At 40.0% G+C, this 23,085-nt stretch overlaps 1 protein-coding gene across 1 annotated transcript in view; it reads right to left on the reverse strand.

The window, feature by feature from the left end:
* Nucleotides 1–23,085, reverse strand: part of EXOC4 (exocyst complex component 4) — a 1,013,282-nt gene that overhangs the window by 717,022 nt on the left and 273,175 nt on the right. Inside the window, exon 7 of the mRNA XM_007952929.1 lies at nucleotides 1,243–1,388. Within this exon, the coding sequence (XP_007951120.1) occupies nucleotides 1,243–1,388 (146 nt within the window). The remainder of the gene's footprint in view (nucleotides 1–1,242; nucleotides 1,389–23,085) is intronic.

Below are 23,085 nucleotides of genomic sequence, written 5' to 3' on the forward strand. Positions count from 1 at the left end.
CTTCCTATCCATGAGCATGGGATGTTTTTCCATTTATTTAGGTCTTTTATAGTTTCTTGAAGTAGCTTTTTATAGTTTTCTTTGTAGAGGTCTTTCTCAGAATATATCTTGAAATATTCTTTGTGACGAATGTTCATTCATCTTCAATTTGTCAATCTCAGCATAGTAGATCATATGGTCATCTGATTCAAAATGGCCAAAACCAGTCCTTTACAGCTCACTGATGCCTAGGATGTTGATCTTTATGCACTACATTTCATTTTTGACAACTTCCAATTTTCCTAGGTTCGTACCTCTTACATTCCATGTTCCAATTATTAATGGACGTTTGCAGCTGTTTCTTCCCATTTTAAGTCGTGCCACATCAGCAAATGGAGGTCCTGAGAGCTTTATGCCATCCACGTCATTAAGGGCGGCTCTACTCTGAGGAGGCAACTCTTCCCCAGTTGTATTTTGAGTGCCTTATGACCCGAGGGGCTCATCTTCCAGCACTATATTGGACAATGTTTCAGGGAATATTCATAAAATTTTCCAGTAATAAATCAGAAAGTGTTTCACTGCTATTCATAAGGTTTTTACTGGCCATTTTTTTCAGAAGTGGATGGACTCTTCCTTCTTCCGAGCGGTGGCCATGTTACATATTATTATGTAAGCAAATCTGCAAAACTTTATTAACAAGGGTTGCTTCCTGACAGCTGGGGATTTTTCAAAGTCAAAATATTTCATTTCATATGGCAAGCCCCACTGGCGCAGTGGATGAGCACCTGGCCGCTAACCAAAAAGTCAGCAGTTAAAACCCACCAGCAGCTCTGTGGGAGCAAAGATCTGGCAATCTGCCTTCATGGAGATTACAGCCTTGGAAAACCCAGGGGCAGTTCTATCCTGTCCTACAGGCTCAGTCACTATGAGTCAGAATTAACTCAACAACAGTGGTTTTAGTTTTGTTTTCTCCACTTGATATACAATTTCCCAGAAGCAAATGCGAGTTTTATTTGTCATCATTTCATGTAGGACTCCCAGAACCAAATTTCAAAAAACATTATTAAAAATCCTAGATAGAGCAATAACCACAGCCCCAAAGACTCTAAAACAACAGTCCATAAGAGCCAATAGTTCCCCTCTTATAAATAATTTCATATCAGCATTCACTGGAGAAAGCTTTATCAGTAAAGCTGAAAATCATCCTATTTGATTTCTAACACTGCTTCACAACAGCCACCTACAGGCAGGGTCAGTACTTACTTGAAAAGAGAATTTTTTGGCCTTTGAGGTTTCTTCTTGGCAAAGAAAGCTGCAAATTCGCGTCCAGTGCTGGCATAACTTAATTGAGCTGATGGTTCAGAGGCCGTACGAGTATTTTTCATGTCCAAGTACTCAGTCAACAGCATCTGTGCAATCAAATACACAGTTTAATGTACACAATTGTCATGTACCCTTCAGAAAAAAAAATTCAAAACCATCAAAATCTAATTCTAAAACCTCATCTTTGACATCCAGAAATACAATAGCATGGCCATTTGTTTTTCTAGTTGAAGGTCTAAGGAAAGATTTGCTATTGTTGTTACCTATTCCTAAAACTAAGAACAGGGTGTGATGGCATTTGCACATGGAGGTAAAAGGATGATTTTATTGAGTGTTATGTGGCAGGCACTGTGCTAAGTTAACAAATATTATCATAACTTAACCTCAAGGAGGAGTCGCTATGAGTTGGATCCAACTCGACACCAGTGAGTTTGGTTTTTTATTTTTGTATTTGGTATTCCAAATTACAGCAGCATCAGCAGCAAAGTCGTAATATTTCCTGAGTGCTTTCTCTGCTCTGAGCAAGATGCTAATGCATTGAGATGCACCACCGCATTTAAAGCACAGGATTTTATCAGGTAGGTTATCAGATTACAGATCAGGAAATGGAAACTCAGAACGGTTTAGGAGCTGAAAAGCGAAGCTTGGGGGACTAATGCTGGAGCCCATGCTCTTGCCCCTCACTCTAACATAACATGGCGGGTCACCATTCTAACCCGTTTTCGAGAAGGACTGTAGGTCATCAGAAGCTGAGCAGTCCTGACAGACAGAGAATTTCTAGGGCCACTACTCAACCGGAATGTTTCACAGCAAGAAAGTAACTATTTTTTATTCTACTATGACTCGTCGGTTCTGCTTTCAAAATCAGACCATTCTAGAGCCATCTGAAGACTGGAATCATCTTTTCCAGTATTTCTATGGACTGTATTATAAAACATTACTATTGTTTGAAAGAAAATAGCAGATCCAAACAGAAATTACCACAGCTCTGATACATATCTAATCTAAGCATAACAACTCATTTCTATAACCACTCACCACATTCAAAATTTCAACTTATTTAAGGACACACAGACAAGCAATGTTACCCATGACTGAAGGAAAAGCTCTTCAGAGACTCAGAGTCCCAATAAGCATTCATTCCTGCATGTGTCTGCATGCATGCATCCATTCACTAAAGGTATGGAGACCATATTAAGCAGTATCATCAAATAATCCTTTCACGAAGCACCCTGTGAACATGCTGCTGCCCCAAGTAAGGTTCAAAGCAGTATGTCTGTCATATAAGCACATACACATGACTGCATGCTTACCAAATACCAGAAATTTGAGAGACATGATCCCACTTGATCCTCAAATCAAATCTAGAAAGTAAAAGTCACTACAGACATTTTAGAGGTGAAGAAACAGAATTAGTGGTATCAAAACACTAGCCTAATTACAGAATAACAAGCCAAGATTTCAACAGAGCTTTAGTTGATTCCAAAGCCTATGCTCTTAATCGTGACATTTCATGGCCACTAAGAGCATACAAACTGGCAATAAGAGTGGGTCTATGGATGGCACTAAATGGATCTTATTTATTTCACCTTCTCTACAATAAAGACCGCACTGGGAAAGCATAAAGCATGTTAACTGACTAGTCAATGCTTTCTTTTATTCATTTACAAGCCCACAGGAGTATTATTCAGCATGCTGATGAAGTAACACTGACAAATGCTATCTCTGTTAATACATCACCCAAACTGCCCGATAGTTATGCAGAATATTGAGCTCAGTCTTTCCTTTAGTAACAATTCAAATGAGGGACCCAATTATATTGCAGATTCGGCGCTACTGCCAATGACGTGATTTTCAGCAATCTGTGATCAACACCCACCCAAAGCAAACTCACTGCCATGGAGTAAATTTCAACTCATAGCAACCCCCATGGGGTTTCCAAGGCAGAAATCTTTATGGAAGTAGACTGCTTCACCTTTCTTCCACAGAGCAGCTGGTGGGTTTGAACCACCCATCTTCTGGTTAGCAGTCAAATTTGCCTTAGGTACTGCACCACAAGAGCTCCCTCTGTGATCAAAAGAAGGCTGATAAACCAAAACAGAACATGAAATTGATACACATAAAAAGATGCTTACAAATACACTGCATCCCTCGTGTGTTGGTTTAAACACCAGCAGGAAGAGAAGGATATCTACACCAAATCACAAAGCCACACAAACCAAAGTTTCCTCTGAGATGCCTATCGTCCTAGAATTCAAGGACCAGCTTTGTACAGGAAAATCAACCTTTTCCAGCACCGACAGGAATGAAAAGGATGCACCCTTAGAGGGGACCCCAAGGAGGACCTAATCAACTCAAAGACTCAGGTCATAATGTTAATCATCTCCAAGTTTCAATCACAGCACTGATGGTATGAACAACCCAGCTCAGAGGACAGCAATCGGTGTTCCATGCCTGATTCAGTTCTGTGGCAACTACGTGGTTCACACACTAACACAGTCATCATGGTTAAGATACAGACTGATGAAATGAGCTCACGAGTATAGTATTTTCATATAGAAACACTAGTTACATAATGTTTCACTTATTTTAAAAATTTCCACTACAAAGAAACCTACACAGGACCTTAATTAATGACTATATTTACTTTCTTTTGAGTAAATTAAATTGTGCTTGCATTATAGCCTTCGCACATAAATCATACATTTAACTTTATGAGTCCCACAATCTATCACCTACATTCCTAAAAGTACAACAATAGGGAGACTGGAACAATTTAACAGTATTCTAAAAATTAGGACAGTGACTTAAAATTACTCAAAACTATAAGTTTTCCCCAAGAAGTTAACAGAAGCAAATGGAATGGTAGCAAAAAGAATAAAAAGAAAGTTGAGTTACTTTTCAAGATAGCACTCTAATTTTCCTCTTTGCATAAGCTAAAATATTCTGCAGTAAGAAAGCCAAAAGAAAAATAAACAGTCATTCTAAAAGCGGAATGGCTGCCTGCTTAATTACAGTCATTATCAATGGTAAGGACACAGTGAAAGCCACCATTAGGATGTTGTTGTGAACAGGCCCTTACTTTAGTATATGGAGTAAAACAAACAAACCAAAAACTTCCAAGAGTATCAAACATCCAAGCAATAAACCTGGGCTCAAGAGCTCATGCTTACTTTTATTATATTTTTCCCCATTTGATCCAATAAAAGAATTCTCAACAACATGAAAGTTTAAGTAGCTTCTAGAAGAGTATTTTTATTTTAAATTAAACGTGTATTTAATGAACACATAAAATATACAAAGTTTTGGGCTAAGTATAAAAATAAGACACAAAAATAAATCCTATCCTTAATATGCTTGTCTAGTAATGGACATGGATGACTACAGTACACGGGAGAAAGTGGTAAGCTAGTAAGTCAAGTTGATTTGACTCATAGTGACCCCTCCTTGGGTTTCTGAGGCGATATCTCTACAGAAGTAGATTGCCCAATCTTGCTTCCAAGAAGTAGCTGGTGGGTTTGTTTGAATCACCAGTCTCCTGGTTAGCAGTCAAATGCCTTCGGCACTATGCCACCAGAGCCCCCTAGTAAGCATCAGGCCAAAGACACTGCAATGAGCAGTTATAGGCAGACAAGACTGTTCCTAACTAGAACAATGAACACAAGTTTTCAAGATAATGGCACAAAAGAAGTATATAAACAAAATCTAAAATGTGCAGGCAGTGTAAAAATGACAGAAGGAAAAGAATAAGGAAAATTCAGGGTCTCCTTGGTGATTATCTGGTGGTGTAGTGCCTAAGGCATTTCACTGCTAACTCCTTGGAAGAAGACTGGGCAATCTACTTGCATAGAGATACCACCTCAGAAACCCAAGGTCACTATGAGTCAGAACCAAGTCAATGGCAGTGAGTTTGGTGGTTTTTTTTTTTTTTTTGGTTTAGTAACTATCAGGAATCTTGGTGGAGACTCCTGAAACGGTTAAGACTCCACAGAAATGGTTAAGCACCTGGCTGCTGACCAATAGGTCAGCAGTTTGAACCCACCAGGCATTCTGCGGGAGAAAGATATGACAGCCTGCTTCTGTAAAGATTTACAGTCTTCGAAATTGTATGGGGCAGCTTCAGTCTGTCTTAGAGGGTCACAAAACATGTGAATCAACTCAACAGCCACAGGTTTTTAGTGAGTTATCAAGTTGTTATTGTTGTTATTTGCCGAAGAACAACCTGGAAGGTCAACCTGGAAAGACGGTGCACAGATGAACCTCTAAGGACCCAGAATATGAGTTTCTGTGATGAAGGACAAAATGCAGAGGCAATAAAAAATTTTGAATAAGGAAATAAAATGGTAGTAAATATACTTTAAGTAAATTAATCTGTATAAAATAATAGATTGGAAAGCCAATTGGATTGGGGGCAAAAGCAACATTCGAGAAAAGTCTATAAAGGGGAGGTGATGAGGAGGGAAAGCCTACCAAGATAGACCAAAATAATAACAAAAAGAGATTTTAAACTGAAGTAGTGACAATAAGACTGTACAATTAGCGATGAACTCAAGAATCAGTGCAGAGGACGGACGGACAGACAGACAGACAAACAAATAACAGAATGTACCCACTTACTCTGCAAAGGAATGGAAAGGAGAAATAAAAATGGCTAAAAGATTTCACACCTGAGTGACTTCTGAAAAAACAGGATTCCGTGCACAATAGTGAGGGAGACCCAAAGGGCTGTTAGGGTTGGACAACAAACAGGGTCTAGTACAGTGTCCTCCCAGTGAAGCCTGTGAATATTCAGGGGTGGCTTTAACGAACAGATTGATGTTCTCATCACCTAGGAGACTGGACGTCCAACTTCAGGGTGCTGGCTCCAGGCAAGCCTTTCTTTCTCTGTGGACTCTGAGAGAATGTTCTGGTCTCTTTAGTTTCTCTCCTTGGAGCTTTCCATGTGGCTTGGCATCAATCTTCCCCTATCTGCTTCTTTTGCTTGCTCTTTTAATCTTTTTTGTGTCTCAAAAGAGACTGACTTGAGACACCCTACACTTATCTTGTCTCATTAACATAACAAAGATAACTCATTCCCAAACAGGATTATAACAACAGGCACAGAGCAGGATTTACAACACCTATTTGGGGAGGATATAACTTAATCTATAAAAATTCTGCTAATACTTCAGTTACTATAATGTATTGATTGATTTTTTCATAATTTCCACTTGATCATGTTGTAAAAGGCAGTTTATATATTGGTAGAGTCAATTTACTAATATTTTGTTAAAGATTTTTGCATCTGTTTTCATGAACACTCTGGAGGTTACCTGTGATTATCTTTGGGTTTTTGTATCATGATAATACTGACCTCACAGAATGAGTTGGAAAGTGCTCCTTCAATCTCTATTTTCTGAAAGTGGATACAAAGGATTGATATTGTATCTTTGTTAAACGTTTAATAGAACAATTGTGTGTGGCTTACATATGTATGTGTAGGAAGATTCTGAATTACTAATTTAATTTCTTTACTTGTTATAGGACAATTTAAAGTCTGTATTTCTTGAGTAACTGCTGGTATTTTGTGCCCTTAAATTTGTATATTTAATCTAAATTGCCTAATCTGCTGGTTTACTATTCCCTTATAACTCTTTTAATTTCCGTAATGTCTGTAGTGATGTCTCCTACTTCTTTTTTTTTTTTTTCTTCATTCTTTTTAATTGGTCAATCTAATAATTTATCATTTTTATCTATTCAAACAACCACTTTTGGTGTCATTGATATTTTCTATTAGTCTTATTTCTATTTTATTGCTTTAACTTTTTTTTTTTTTTAACTCCTTGTTTTGCTTGTTTGAAGTTTGGTATGTTTTTCTTTTTCTAACTCTTGAGGTAGAAACTTAGACTACTGATTTTAGGTCTTTCATTTTATACACAGGATATATTTAAAAGTTTGCTGTATTTCCAAGTATTTTAGAAGTTCGAAGATTTCTTTCTGTTGTTAATTCTATTGTGGTTGAAAAACATACTTTGATTTCAGCACTTCTAAATTTATTAAGACTTGTTTTATGGTTCAGCACATTTTCCTAGAGAATAGTCTATATGTTTCTGAAAAGAACATATATTCTGATGGTATTGGGAAAACTATACCCCGTGGGTCAGTTAAGTCAAGGCGGTTAACAGTGTTGTTCAATAAAATTATCTATCTTCACTGCCTCACTGCTCTCTCTCTCCTCATCTTTCTTCTCTTCTTCCCATCTCTCTACATTAAGTGCCTCAATCACTAAATCCAGGCTTCTGTGAATATTCATTCTCTATGAGTTCTCTAAAAACTTTTGGATATTTTCTTTGACTTCAATGAGTTGGACTATAATATCTTCAATATTATCTGTTGCATCCAACTGTCAACCCAGACATCTCACCCTCCTTAAAACTCACACAGCAGTTTGAATCTCTCGAAGATTTTATCTTGCAGTTCTTTGCTTTACCTCCTGCCTCTTCATGCCTTTTCTTGGTATCTCTGTCAACACCTAACCTAGAGTCTAGGACAAAGTAGGAGCTTCCTAGTAGGTTACCTAAATTGACTTACTGTCAAGATGCTCTAAAGGGCAACTACTTATTAATGTTTCACGTTCACAGATGACCTCCTCTGAGTATGACTACAACACCCACGGTAGAACTTCAGGCTTTCCAAGGTATATTAATTTACTCACAACACAGGAGTACTATTTTTTAAACTTCTGCTCTAATGAGAAAAGTACTACCCTGATGACCTGAAAGAGTTAATGCATCTTGGAAAAGATTCAAATTACCCTCTGGAGACAGCTTATTCAATTAAGTGGCTATGACCCAGAATTTTCAATTAGCAGTTCAGTTACTAAAGACCCCTCATATTGGTTATCTGTAATATGTGAACAATGGCACACCTATACAACACAATGCTTGTTTATAGTTTAGTCAAAATGGAATCTTTAGGAGAAATAAATGCTGATTCAGATTCAAGAAACATTTACTATCTACCTACTGCGTGCCAAGAACTGTGGTAAACACCCTCCCATTAAGATATGAGAGACTGGGCAATAATGGGATTTGGAGGGTCTTGTCTATTTAACAAGAATTGAACAACAACTTTTTGATAAGCATTGAGGATACAAAGATAAAGTGGTTCCTTCATTATTTAAGGAGTCTCCAAAGAAGATCTCAGCTACATTCATATAATGCTCTTCATGATCTGGATTCGAGCTGTCCAATCACATCATACAGTCCTCAGAGTGAAATACACACACTGTAAGTTCAGCAAGGGGACTCAGTGTTCTGAATATCTATTAGTATCATGGCCTAGGATGACCTCCCCCCCACAACCGCCTACATCCCAGCCACTCTCAAGGATCAATTAGTTCAGCTCCTATTGATGCATAAACGCTTCTCTGACCAGTCTACCTAAAGCCATCCTTGAAATTCCCTCATACCCAAGATTACTACCTGGACTTGGAAAGCAATCATGCAGGGCTGTGGATTACTTTACTTCCCCCCATCATTCTCTCCTCACCTGCCAATGTGAGCTGATGAGAGGGCACCATTGTGTCTAATACTTCCTTGTAACAGCACAAATATAACCGAATGCAGGTCACTTCAACAGACCTTACTAAAATCCCTTATGACTAAAGAAGCAACTTAGTACTGCTCATTTCTAGACTGTCAGCTCTCGCATCACAAGAAAGAGTCTGTCTGCCACATAAGCAAAATTCTTCTATTTGAAGATGATAAACATATATACCCACTAAGCAAGATACTTAACTGATAAAAAAATACTTATCAACAGCTTGGTTAAACAAAAGGTAATCCTATTTTCTGTTTTGTTGCCAGGAAAAAAAAGTCCACATCTCCAACAGGTTTGCAACTATTATACATTATTTCTACTGAAATACTGTATGTTAAGTTCATTCAAAGCACTGGGTTAAACTATTTCATGTACCTATTACACTTGAAATTAGTCTATAATTTAAAAGGCTAATAAAATTAACCACATCACTAGTTTAAGTGAGCGTGTAGTAAATACAGAAATCACAGGGCTCAAATACAGAGAACAACATCATCAATGTTTCAGGCATGAAATTTAATTCTTTAGGACCAGTTTTCCTTTACTTTTTCCAAATACTTCTTAAGTTGAACTTTTATATGCTCATAACAATTTCAAACATACAGAAGTATATTATATATATATGCATTCTTTAATAGTACTGTTATATGTACTACGTCAACGTCATACTGGTTTGCCTCTGTTGACACTTTACTATTTGTCTCTTGGAATCCCTCTAAATATTAAAGCACACTGCTCTGCAAACATAAAGCACCTTGTTGTGGTTAGGTGCCGTCCAGGTGGTTTCACCTCATAGCGACCCCATTTACAGGAGAATGAGACACTGCCCAGTCCTGCGCCAGCCTCACGATCACTGCCACGATTCACTCAGTCACTGCCATGACCGAGCCCACCTTTGCAGCCACCGTGTCAGTCCATCTCGTTGAGGGCCTTCCCCTTTTCCACTGACCCTCTACTTTACCAAGCATGATACCCTGCTCCAGGGAACGGTCCCTCCTGGTAACATGACCAAAGGACGAGAGATGAAGTCTTGCCATTCTTGCTGCTAAGCAACATTCTGGCTGTGCTTCTTCTAAGACAGACCTGTTCATTCTTCTGGCAGTCCATGGTACACTCAACACTCTTCGCCAACGCCACAATTCCAATGCATCAGTTCTTCTGCAGTATTCCTTATTCCTTTAAAGTACCTTAGAAATGCATTATGTGCATCCAACAGAGTTGAATCCCAGTTTGTTTGTTTTTTCTTTCTTTCTTTAAAAGAAAAAAAAAACCTGTCTTGGGAGCAGTATGCAGTCCTTTTTGGACCATGAACAAACAAACAAAAAAAAAAAACCACCAAACTCACTGCTGTCAAGTCAATTCAACTCATAGCAACCCCTTCTTGGGCTTCCAAGGTGGTATCTCTACAGAAGTAGATTGCCCAATCTTCCTTCCGAGGCGTGGCTGGTGGGTTTAAACCACCAGCCTTCTGGTTAGTAGTCAAATGCCTTCGGCACTACGCCACCAGAGCTCCCTTTACTGGACCCTTTTACCTTCATTTCTCCACAGATCACAGTATGCCTCAATTTGTAAATTATGTTAAACATGCCTGCTCCAACACACTTAACTTTCCTCCTCACTTCCCCCCTACCCTCACCAATGACCCAAGGGCAACAGTGGAACAGATGAAATGCCTGAGAGTTGAGAAAGTAGCTATATACTGGAGACACTGCTCTCTCCAATCTCTGTGCCTTTTTATTTATTCTCACTCTCAAACACAGGGCCACACCCAGCTGAAAGATGCAGCCAAATGAGACCCGTAGGAGGATTCACCTGGCTCCACATGACATGAGAGAGAATGTTTGCAAACGTGACTTCCGAATACCAGAGGGGGAACGAGAGCCTAACTCTTGTAGTTACGCGTGCTGCCATGGCTTCCCTTCATCTTTGGCTCCCCTCCACCATGCACTAACAAGCTCTCCCCATAAAGCAAGCCACAGGAAAGAGAGAGACAGCATGCTATTTAAATACCAACCATGTTAACCATGTACTGCAGAAGCAATACAGTACGATTCGTGTACCTCATGTTCTCTGCTAATTGCTTAAGACATCCTACTACGGAGAAGACAGCCAACAGTAGCCAGGCCCTGGTCTTCTTTAAATGCCAGCTCTTAATAACAAACTCCAAAAAAGGTCTTAATTGCATTTACTAGGAGCTCATGAACTTTAAAAGTTGTTAATCAGATTTCCATGTAAATGGAATGACGATTAAAGGTTAAGTACAGGTTTCCGAAATTTCACAAGTTGAGAATATATTGCCCTTCACAGGAAGGTAGAGGGTGGGGTGGACTATCAGCCTTGTCAGGAACTAAACATCTTAATTAAACATGCAGAAGTACCGTGCTTATTTTTACGTGAAGTTCTATTTTCAAATGTCAAAGTTAATCATGCACTTGACTACAAATGTGCCATACATATTCAGCCTGCCACAGAAGGACCGCCTTAGTATTCTTTTCTGAGAAGCCATCTACGGGTCTCTGAGAATGGCTCTGGGGTCCCCGCAGACCTGCTCCCTGCTGGTCATACACAAAAACCCAGGAAGCCCAGGGAAGGTCTTCCTCAAAGAGATCTTAATTGCCCTCCATCTGAAGAGTTATCTGCAACCACTCGTTTTCAATCAATCCCGCTTCATATTTATGTGGCTCAGGAGAAACATAAGGCACTTGCTCCATAAATTCAGTGCACCTGTGTCCCTGGAGTGACATGTTGACAAATGCACATGACATCTCTTCAAACTCCAAGAAGAATTTATGATTCCTTGAAAGAATGTATTTGATCAATTGCAGTGTCATTACAGTTGAAAGCCAAACCATGTCTTTGGAGTGTACTTCACAAAATGTGCACAAGCTGGCATCAGGCAACAGGATGAATGACAGATCCCAAACCCCAGAGTCAGGTCCTCCTCCTGGTTCTAACACTCACTCTCAGATTGCCCAGCTCAAGAGGAGCTAGGTGTCACAACGGCGGAGTGCAATCACGAGTACAATCAACAGCTATGTAGTGCTCTAGACAAAACAAGCACAGACCTCAAAATCAGAAAACATTTGGAGCTGTGCTATCCAGCCAGTAAAAATAAACATTGATTCTTTAAGCAAGGTACACATAAAAAGAATAAAACTGCCTTCTGCAATCCTGCTATTTTTCCACTTTTGTCACTCCGTTATACATTTAATTCTCCTTTCTGTTGTCCCTTCTAAGTCTGAGGGGGAAAAAAAAACTCAGTGCTTGCTCAATGGGAATTACCTACAGCACAGTTGAAAAGAATAGATGCTCAGAGTTACTGCTAGAGCTAGTACGGCTGCTGGGATTATTTCTAGTAACTGTACTATTAAGAGTAAATTTAGTCACAGAACAAACCAAAGCTCCTCGTTTTAAAGACATCCAGAAGTGAAAAAGTAATACAATATAATGGGCATCCAATTTAACATGAACAAAAAGAAAACAGGAAAGGAAAGAATTTGTAAACGGTTCTTCTTTCAGAAAACGTCTCTGCTCACTTGTAAGGCCCTTTCAGCACAGTCTCAGGTTGCCTCTGGAGGGCTGCTGTGGTGACGGGTACCAGCCACAAACAAGAAGGGCTACCTCAGCTGGGAACAGCATGGGGCAGGGTCCCGTTTGATTCAATCCAACAAGTACCCAAAAGGCTTTTGGCAGACAATCAGATTGAGAAACAATGTGCTGCGCTCCAAGCTGCAGGACAGAGAGAGGCTCTCAGCTGCCAGACCTGCTGCCCTGCTCACACCCCTTTGCCCACCAGCACATGGGAAGGACGTCACCCAGGAGCTGAGGGCACCCTGGGAGACGGCATTTCTCTGTAGAAAAGTGCCATATTCTGTTTGGTGTCCCCAAAGAGTCTTGCACTGAGTCTTACTGTGGGTGCTCAAACAACACCAACTATTAAATGTTTTATGCAGATGAAACCCAGTAACCTGGCCTCATCAGTACCCTGCTCTCCCAAATTTGGTTTACTCAACTAGTTAATCAAGATGTTGTTGTTGTTGTTGCTGTTGTTATGTGCCATCGAGTCAGACCTGACTCATAGCGACCCCTCCTTAGGTTTCCCAGGCAGTATCACTACGGAAGTAGATTCCCCAACCTTCCTCCCAAGGAGCGACTGGTGGGTTTGAACCGCCAGCCTCCTTGTTAGCAGTCAAGTGCCTCAGGCACTACGCTATCAGAGCTCCCAGTTAATCAAGATAGGGCCTCAATAAAGACAGAACACAAAGTTTTTAGGAAAGGATCCTTATAAACAACCTCTGATGAGCCATTACCACCACAACGTCCACCGCAGGCCTCTAAGGAGACTGACCTTGCCGGAGTCCCATGAAACCACACCAGCTCATTCCAGCATGTGCCCTTATGCACAGTCCTACTGATCTGGTAAGTGTTCTCATTTCCCTTCTGCTATACCAAATTCAACCATCTTTCCAGGCCCAACATAAACACCAAGTTTTCACTAACATTTCTTTTCATTCGACACACACTTACTGAATCCAAGGTGCTGTGTGAGGTTTTAAAGTGAATAAGAAAAGTTAATGCCCTGAAGGAGTGCTCAGGGTTCCGCAATAGTCTCTGTCTCCTTTCAACTATTTATTTCTCTGTTGTTCTATACAAATATTACTGCAAATGAAATGTTCCTTAAGGATTACAGACATCACACCAAAAGTGTTAGCTCAAAAGCACCACCAGACCAGCAGATTCCAGCCACTGACTTTTTCTTATCTCTGCTGCCCAGCTTCTCTAGCCTGTTACTGTAATTTCATTTATTACTTTAAACAGGATGTAATGAGTGCCTTCTAAGAGCCAGGCACTAACCTAAGCAACTCCATGGGTCACGCAGGTGCTACTAGAGGGACCGTCTTCTCCAAACCACCTCTCATGTCCTTCATCTGGGGCGTCCCACACTCAGTGCCTGCAGCCTAGTAGAAAGCACGGAGAAAGTGGGAAGGCACAGCCACCATCAAGTTAGAGGTGATGATCTGCACCATTTAGAGCACTGGTGGAGCTCAAGTCAAGGTGTCACCTAGACTGTCTTGAGCATTTAACACTGATCAGCTAATAGGGAATCTGGGCTGCTTTCTTATACATCTATCAGAGCAGTTCCATCTGAAGTTCTTCTCTGTCCTGAGCATGTTTGATTATATGATCACATGAATGTGAATGTGTGATGGTGGACGCCATAAAGTCAAGAGAGCTCATCATTCCTGACAGTGAAATACTTTCATGCAGCTGTGAAGGTATGTTAGTGACTATTCTGTTAGCCTTGGTCCAGCTATTCTTTCTTTCCTTTTCTTGAAACCAAAACCCATTTCCTAACCAAATGTTGACCGTGCTAGAATCTGGTGACCCACATGAATACAATTAATCTAGAATTCAGTCACTGGAACTTGCAACCAGAAATGAGAATTGTTACGGCAATATATAGGCTGGAATACAGCTGCTTCCCTTTCTTCTGTATTTACTTTCAACTCATAAAATACGTTGCTGCTGCTGCCGTGTGCCATCAAGTTGGTTCTGAGTCACTGTGACCTTTACACTACCCAGTGCTGCACCATCTTCACAGTCATGTTTGAGCCCACTGTTACAGCCACTGCATCGATCATTGAGGGTCTTCCTCTTTCTCACTGATCCTCTATACAAAGCATGATGGACTAGCCCCTCCAGATAACACGTTCAAAGTACATGAGATGAAGTCTCACCATCCTCCATTCTAAGAAGAGCATTAAAAAATGTACTTATCTTCAAATAATAGCTACAGGTAAGGGCAAAATACTTCTGTACTAATTATACAATGCAATATAGCAACCAGACATCCTGGCTTAGTCCAAGTGGAAGAAAATGGACTGCGCACATATTTTTTTTTATAGTGTACTTTCTTAGAGGATGAACCTATTATAATTCTCAGATGAATAAATACTAGAGGTTTAAGATTTGGGACTTAATGGACATGGGGAGAGCTGCACTGCTTATGTTTCATGGAATTCTATTACCTTTGCTGCTTGAAACATTACTAGGGCCATAGAGAGCTCATTCAACTTTTTAGTCAAAATAGTAGTCACTTAGATCCCATAAATTCCTAGACTGCCAATTATATATACTATACACGCAGTTTTCAAGTTGCAGTCAGGAGTTACCCTTTCAACCACTAGCTCAGTCTCGTCCATCACTATTGGTTTATCTATACCTACCACTTGAATTTTCAGATTCATCAGCTGTAGAACTCTGTGTGATAAAAAGGGATACCATTAGAAGATAAACATTATTGTTTTTTGTCATGTGTCAGCCATGCTACTTCAACTGAAAACCAGTGATGGGAATCTAGACGGTGGTGTTCTCGAGCATTGTCACAGATGAGTTCAAAGCTGGTCATAGTTCCATTAACAGTCACACCGTCTGATCTTAGAAACATGTCCTGTCTCAACAGGGAGCGAGTCTGGTGTTTCATAACCTTCACCCTACCAATAAACCAAAGCATCTGCTGTTGAGGAACGAAGATGCACTGGAGAAATAATTGAAAATATAATCTAAAACATGAAAACAAAAGGTTGCTTTAACATGGGAGAAATTTCCTTTTATCTCCTAGTCTATCAGAAACTAAGTATTTTGATCATTTCGGGTCCAGCTGTATGCGAATCATGGCAAAAATGTAATAGTAGCCTGTCTCCAGTTTCCTTGAAGATTGACATTTAAAAGCAACTTGAACCACACAACTTAGAATTTAATCATATATTGTCTTAAAATGCCAGTGCTGTTAAAAATGATATTTACTTGGTCCCAACTTGTCTAGAAGCAATCTAGGAACGAGCGTGATGTCTTTTATTTTTCCTTTTTCTTCCACATTATCTATAGAAGCTGCTCGGTTTCAAAGACATAAAGTACTTTTTTTATAGGAAAAAATTATCCTGCTTTCAAAATAACATAAACCATGTAATGCCTAACTGTGTAAAAGTTTATGATTATAAAGAAGCCCTTCCTCAGCCAAGAATGCCATTTACTAAACAGAGCTGAGTACCCAAGAGATGAGACCTCTCACAGAGGGAACACTCTCTTTTCTATATGCTGAAAAGGCTACTAGCTGTATTCATTTTCTTAGAAAATTTTACTGCAGTAGATACAACAAGAAAAAAAAAGCAAATTATCAATTAAGGCAATCCTCTAGCTACTTTATAAATAAGAGGCCCAAAAGTTAACCACTATTGCAGTAATAGATATATAACAAAACCTTTGCCATTTCAACCCTTTGTAAATGTGCAATTCAGTGACATTAATTACAGTCACCATGTTGTACAAGCATCACTATTATCTGTCTCCAAATGTTTTCATCACCCTCAACAGAAACTCAGTACCCCCGTAAGCAGTAAGTAGTGACTTTTTAATTAAAATATAATGTTTGAAACTTTCAATACACATTTTCCTTTCCAAGGGGACTAAACATTCGTATGTCATTATTTAAGAGTAATTACTAAGAATATGTAAGATTTCTTTTAAAGATTCCATGACAGCAAAGTAAAGCAAATGCAAACTCCTACAGCAACTGAGTATCCATGGGCCATGCTATCAATTATCCCCCAGGATGTTTCCTATGGACTTTCTACTATACTCCACTTAGATCCTGGTCAACCGATGATATTAAAATCACTGAGCCTTGGTGTAGGAAATAGAAATATATTTCTGCTTTCATATAAAATGATTTCTATAACCCTGCTGCATTCTTTATAATTCACAGTGATTTCATATTCTCACAGTCTCCTACAGATTTTTCTTAGTGATTTATGTAAGGCTTTCTTAAAGCCTAGCTCATATTTATAGTTTATTCTTCTCCCAGAAAAAGGTAACAATCCATTCCACATATACACATCATGATAAACTTATAGACTGACAGAGGGTGGACATACGTGGACTTTGCATAATGGAAAGGAGATTGATGAGCTGGTGAGACCATTATAAGGCACTTTTCACATGGAAAAACACATATAAAATGGATCATCCAACTGAACGACTCACCTCCCGAGACGGAATTTTAAACGGACATATATTTCAAATGTCCATACAGTGCCAATTTGCTCCGAGTAAACACAAAGGTGAACAGCGCCCATATGTAACAGCCTGTTGGCTATTCTGGCACAACAGAGGGGACAACACAATACAAGTGACACTGGTTAGACTACCACTTGCTGTCAACCATCTATGCTGGTGGAGAATCAAAGTAGTTTAGCTAAAAATAGCATTTATAGAAGAAAAAACAAAATCCTATTATCTAGACTCCACACGCATCACGATTCTGGACCGATGAGATAGCCAAGAGCGAACGGACAGCTGGGATCTGAACACAGCAGTCACTGGAGGGACAAGACTTGTGACCTTGCTCTGTGTCTGTGCTGTGGCACTGTTCGCCCTCTTCAGTCACCAGCTTTCCCCTCAGTAACATCATGGTCTGCTTCTTATCAACACAGAAGATCAAACCTAAAACCAAATCCATGGCAGGCGAGTCAATTCTGACTCCTAAAGACCCTACGGGACAGAGCAGAACTGTCCCCACACGGTTTCCAAGGCTGTAAATGTTACAGAAGCAGACTGCTTCATCTTTTTCCTAAGGAGCAGCTGGTGGGTTAGAACCACCAACCTTTTGGTTAGCAGAATGTTTTCACCACTACACCACCAGAGCTCCTTACATTTAAGACACTTGCCTGTTTTCTTAGATTCCAAAGTATACATTCTCTCCCTTTTTACCATCTCTAAAATCAATAGGTATCTTACAATAGACATACACGTTCTTCCCCCCCACCACCACCACCCCCCCCCCGCAAACTCACACTTATTAGGGTCTTAGAATCAAGGAAATGAGGTATTTACTTCTACTGCTACTGCTACTGTAGGACCATCTCTAAAGTAATCTTTATTCCACTTCCCTCCTCCCTGCTTTCCGTCTGTCTCGTCTGTTTTGTCTTCTGTTGCTTCTCCCACACTTCTTTCATGCGAAAGCTGGATAGTTCAACAAATCACAGTGCACCAGGCTAATAGTCGGGGTCTCACCTCTTCTTAGTGAGTAAAACTAAAAGGTTTAAAAGCTAAGAGCAAGGCAACAAGTCTATCTGGAATCATCTTGGTTTACAGCTGTGTCTTCTCAGCTCAGGAACAGTACTGATCTTTCTTTCACATCAATTAGCTCACGGACTGAGCGACATAATGAGGACAGGCTGCACGCTGGAGACCTACCTCACTGTAGACAAGTCACTCTGGCCCTAGGGCAGCAGCTCAGGTGAAGGGCAGCCTCCATCTCAAATCCCTTAAGAAAATTCCTGTAACTCTTTCTGACTCGAAGTTTTTAAATAAACTATGTCTGAAAATGATAGAGCAGAAAATAGACATATATATGTAACTCCGAGTCTATCGAAGGAATGAACAGAAAAATATATTTAGTCAGGACTTGAAGAAAATATCTATTAATAAGTACAATATTAGTAAATCACCTACATTAATAAATATATTAATCTGTGTTAAATATATACATTTTAGCTTTAAAAAGTTATTTAAGAAGATCTTGCCCAGAGTTACAACTCAATAGGAAATCCATAAGCAGAAATGAGAAAAAAATGTCAGACTTCCAAACTAGTCTTAAAATGTAGTTGGCTAGTCGTACCTCACACATTATCTCCCACATACCCACTAAAATACCTGTGAATGCAAAAGAAGGCAAAAATAAAGCATAACACCAAAATCAGGGCTCACACATGCCAAATTCTTTCAGACTTTCCACAGACCTGAACTTAATGGTTTAACTGGGCTGCACCACTGGAGGGGAGTAAGTCAGCTCATTCACAAGGAGGTACAGAGGCCTTGGCTTCCACTATCGCACATCTGCACTCTCCAGCCTGAGCAAAACCGGGCACCTCACTGCTACATAGATGCTAATATGAGGGACAGCTAGCCTTGTCCCATAGCACCTCATGTGAGTACCTGCTGTCCTGCATCCATTCAAAACAGGTGACTTGACCAGAATCACTTATAAAATGAAAACTTTCACAAGCTGTCAAAGCAAAGTGAAAATGATTTTTCCCTTTAGTTACTTGTGGAACAATGCTTAAGGCATTTGACTGCTAACTAGAAGGTTGGTGGTTCAAATCCACTGGCCACTCCATGGAAAGATGATGAGGCAATCTACTAATGTAAAGATTTACAGCCTGGGAAACCCAACGGAGGTTGCTAGGAGTTGGAATTGAGTCCATGGCAGTGGGTTTTTTTCTTAGCACCTGATTCAGGGTTAAAAAACAATCTGAAACTTACCAAAAGATTCCTGTTTCTCAAAGGTCACACAAAAAAATATGTAAATATAACTGCTGCCTGAGAAAGACACAGCAAATCAGAACACGTGAGAAATATGTTTGGAAATGTGCACTGTACATTAAGACTGCATTCTAGGTTATTCTCACAGCAGAACTGGAAATTGACAGTGTGCTACACAGTACGCCCTCCATATGCCCAACTCAAAAGCATGCTCGCCATGCATCTGAAAAAAGCAGCGGTATTCTCTGCTTTTTATATTAGGTAGATACAATCCTCAGAGAGATCGATCATGGGAGAATAGAAGTCCAGTGTGTGCACAGGGAGACAGCCCAGGGGTTGGGGGTGGGAGTGCATGAGAGGGAAGGACACAGGGAAGAGGTAACTATGGGGAGGAAGTGTGAAGAGGACCAGAGGACTAGAGCACTTGTCCTCTCTGTTCCTGCTGCCTTCACAGAGCCAGTCCAGGGCTTCTGAAACTACCTAGGAAGAGAGATCAGTTCTGATACTGTAGCAAAATGCAAAATATAAGATAAACTAAGACAAACAAAAATCTAAGCCCCGATTTAACTGACATTATTCAACGCAAAAGACACAAAATTATTTCATAAAATCACTCAAAGTTTCCCAACTTCTGATACTGTTTCCTTGCAGATTACTAAAAGTCAGCAGACCAGCTCAGTCTGTGGACCATGGTTTAAGCAGCACTGAGCTAGTCAACCTGGCAGTGGTGTGTACTACGCTAGTCAATAGTCAGCCAACTCAAGAAGAAGCCACTTTCTGTTTTTCTTTTTCTTAATTTTTACTGTGATTTGGGTGAAAGTTTACAGAGCAATTTCATCCTTCATGCAACAGTTCATACACATTTTGTCTCATGACACTGACTGCAATTTCCCTCAATGTAACAGTTCTCTTCCTACTTCCTCTCTTTGCCAATACCACTCACAAGCACCAACTCTTCTTCGGTCTTCCTTATTCATTGTCCAGCTCTCACATGCATATGAGGTGACTGAAAATACCATGGCTTGGGCAGGCGCATCTTAGTCTTCAAGGAGATATCTTTGCTCTTCAGTGCTTGAAAGAGGTCCTTTGCAACAGATTTTCCTGATGTAATACATTCTCTGATGTCTTGACTGCTGCTACCATTGGCATTGATTATAGAACCAAGTAATATGAAGTCTTTGACAACTTAAAGCTTTTCTCCATCTATCATGATGCTGCTTATTGGTCCAGTTGTAAGGATTTTTGTTTTCTTTATATTGAGGTGTAATCCATACTGTAGACTGTAGTCTTAAACCTTCATCAGTAAGTACTCCAAGTCATCCTCACTTTCAGCAAGCAAAGCTGTGGCACTTGCATATCTCAGGTTGTTAACGAGCCTTCCTCCAACCCTGATGCCATGTTCCTCTTCAAATAGTGCAGCTTCTTGATTTGCTCAGCAAACAGATTGAATAAGTATAGTGAAAGGATACAGCCTTGACACACTTCCTTCCTGCTTTTAAACCATGCAGTATCCCCTTGTTCTGTCTGAACAAGAGCCTCCTGGTCTATGTACTGGTTCCTTATGAGTACAATTAAGCGTTCTGGAATTCCCATTCTTCTCAATGTTATCCACAACTTGTTAACGATCCACACAATCGAGGACCTTTGCATATTCAATAAAACAGAAATAAACATCTTTCTGGTATTCTTTGCTTTCAGCCAAGATCCATCTGACATCAGCTACATGTCCCCTTCTGAATCCAGCTTGAATTTCTGGAAGTTCTCTGTCAATATACTGCTGCAACCATTTTTGAATTATCTTCAGTTAAGATTTTACTTGCATGAGATATCAATGATATTGTTCAAAAATTTCCACATACTGTGGGATCACCTTTCTTTGGAATGGGTATCAATATGGAGCTCTTTCAGTCAGCTGGGAGTGCATGAGAGGGAAGGACACAGGGAAGAGGTAACTATGGGGAGGAAGTGTGAAGAGGACCAGAGGACCAGAGCACTGGTCCTCTCTGTTCCTGCTGCCTTCACAGAGCCAGTCCAGGGCTTCTGAAACTACCTAGAAAGAGAGATCAGTTCTGATACTGTAGCAAATGCAAAATCTTCCAAATCTCTTGGCATAGCTGAGTGAGTGCCTCCAGCACAGCATCCATTTGTTGAAACATCTCCATGGGTATTCTATCAGTTCCTGGAGGCTTATTTTTCACCAATTCCTTCAGTGCATCTTTGACTTCTTTCTTCAAAACCATGGGTTCTTGATCATACTCCACCTCCTGAAATGGATGAACATCCACCAATTCTTTTTGGTACAGTGGCTCTGAGTATTCCATCCATCTTCTTTTGATGTTTCCTACCTCATTCAACATATTGCCCATGGAATCTTTCAATTAGAGGCTTAAATTTTTCCTCCATTCTTTCAGCTTGAGAAATCCTGAGCATGTTCTTCCCTTTTGGTTTTCTAACTCCAACTCTTGGCACATCTCATTATAATAAATGACTCTGTCTTCTGAGCTGCTCTTTGTTCAGCTCTCTTCTGTTCAGCTCTTTTATCCTGTTGATTCTCCCATTTGCTTTAGCTACTCTCCATTCAAGGGCAGGTTTCAGAGTCTCCTCTGACATCTACTTTGGTCTTTTCTTCCTTTCCTGTGTTTTTAATGACCTTTTGCTTTCTTCATGGATGGTGTTCTTGATGTCATCCCACAGTTCTTCTGGTTTTCAGTAATTGGTGTTCAGTGCATCAAATCTATTCTTTAGATGGCCTCTAAATTCAGGAGGGATATAATCAAGATCATATTTGGCTCTCATGGACTTCTTTCAGTTGTTTTCAGCTTCAACTTGAACTTGCATATGAGCAGTTAATGGTCTGTTCCATAATCAGCTCCTGGCCTTGTTTTGGCTGAAGATACTGAGCTTGTTCATCACCTCCTGCCATAGATGTAGTCAATCTGATTTCTGTGTACTCTGTCTGGTGAACTCCATGTGTACAGCCATTATTGTGTTGTTGAAAAAAGGTATTTGCAACGAATAAGGCCCTAGTCTTGCAAAATTGTATCATGTGATCTCCAGTGTCATTTCTATCACCAAGACTGTATTTTCCAACTACCAGTGACTCTTCTTTGTTTCCAACTTTTGCATTCTAATCCCCAGTGATAATTAACACAGATTGAACACGTTTGGTTGATTTCGGACTGCAGAAGTTTGTGAAAATCTTCAGTTTCCTCATATCTGGCTTTAGTGGTTCGTGCATAAATTTGAATAATAGTAGTATTAACTGGTCTTCCTCATAGGCATATGGGTATTATACTGTCACTGACAGCATTGTACTTCAGGATAGATCTTGAAACATTCTCTGTCATGATGAATGCCACACCACTCCTCTTCAATTGTCCCCTGGGGAGTTTAAAAATTACCCTGTCCAGGCCCACCCCTAGAAATTAGGATTCAATTAGCCTAGGGAAGATTCCCTGGCTGGTGCAAACAGTTTGCATTCATCTACTAACTGAAACATTGGTGGTTCTAACCTACCCAGCAGTACCACAAAGTAAAAGGCCTGGTAATCCACTTCCATAAAAATTACAGCAAGAAAACTCTCTAGAGCAGTTCTATCCACCCACATGGGGCTGCCAGCAGTTGGAATCTACTCAAAGGTCAACAACAACAGAAACAACCAAGGTGGGGCCTAGGCACAGAATACTTTTTAAGCTCTCCAAAGTGCTTCTAATGTACAGTCAAGGCTGAGAACCATCAAAGATGTAGAAAGAGCCCTAGCACAGGAATAAAATGCTTGGGTTCCAGAACTAGCCTTACCATTTTTTTAGACGTGTTGCCCTATACAAGTCACTCCATTTCCCAAAGCCTCACTTCACACAACTGTAAAGAGAAGATTAC

Source organism: Orycteropus afer, unplaced genomic scaffold (assembly GCF_000298275.1).
Source record: "Orycteropus afer afer isolate SDZICR_OR568_19922 unplaced genomic scaffold, OryAfe1.0 scaffold00365, whole genome shotgun sequence".
NCBI lineage: Eukaryota > Metazoa > Chordata > Mammalia > Tubulidentata > Orycteropodidae > Orycteropus > Orycteropus afer.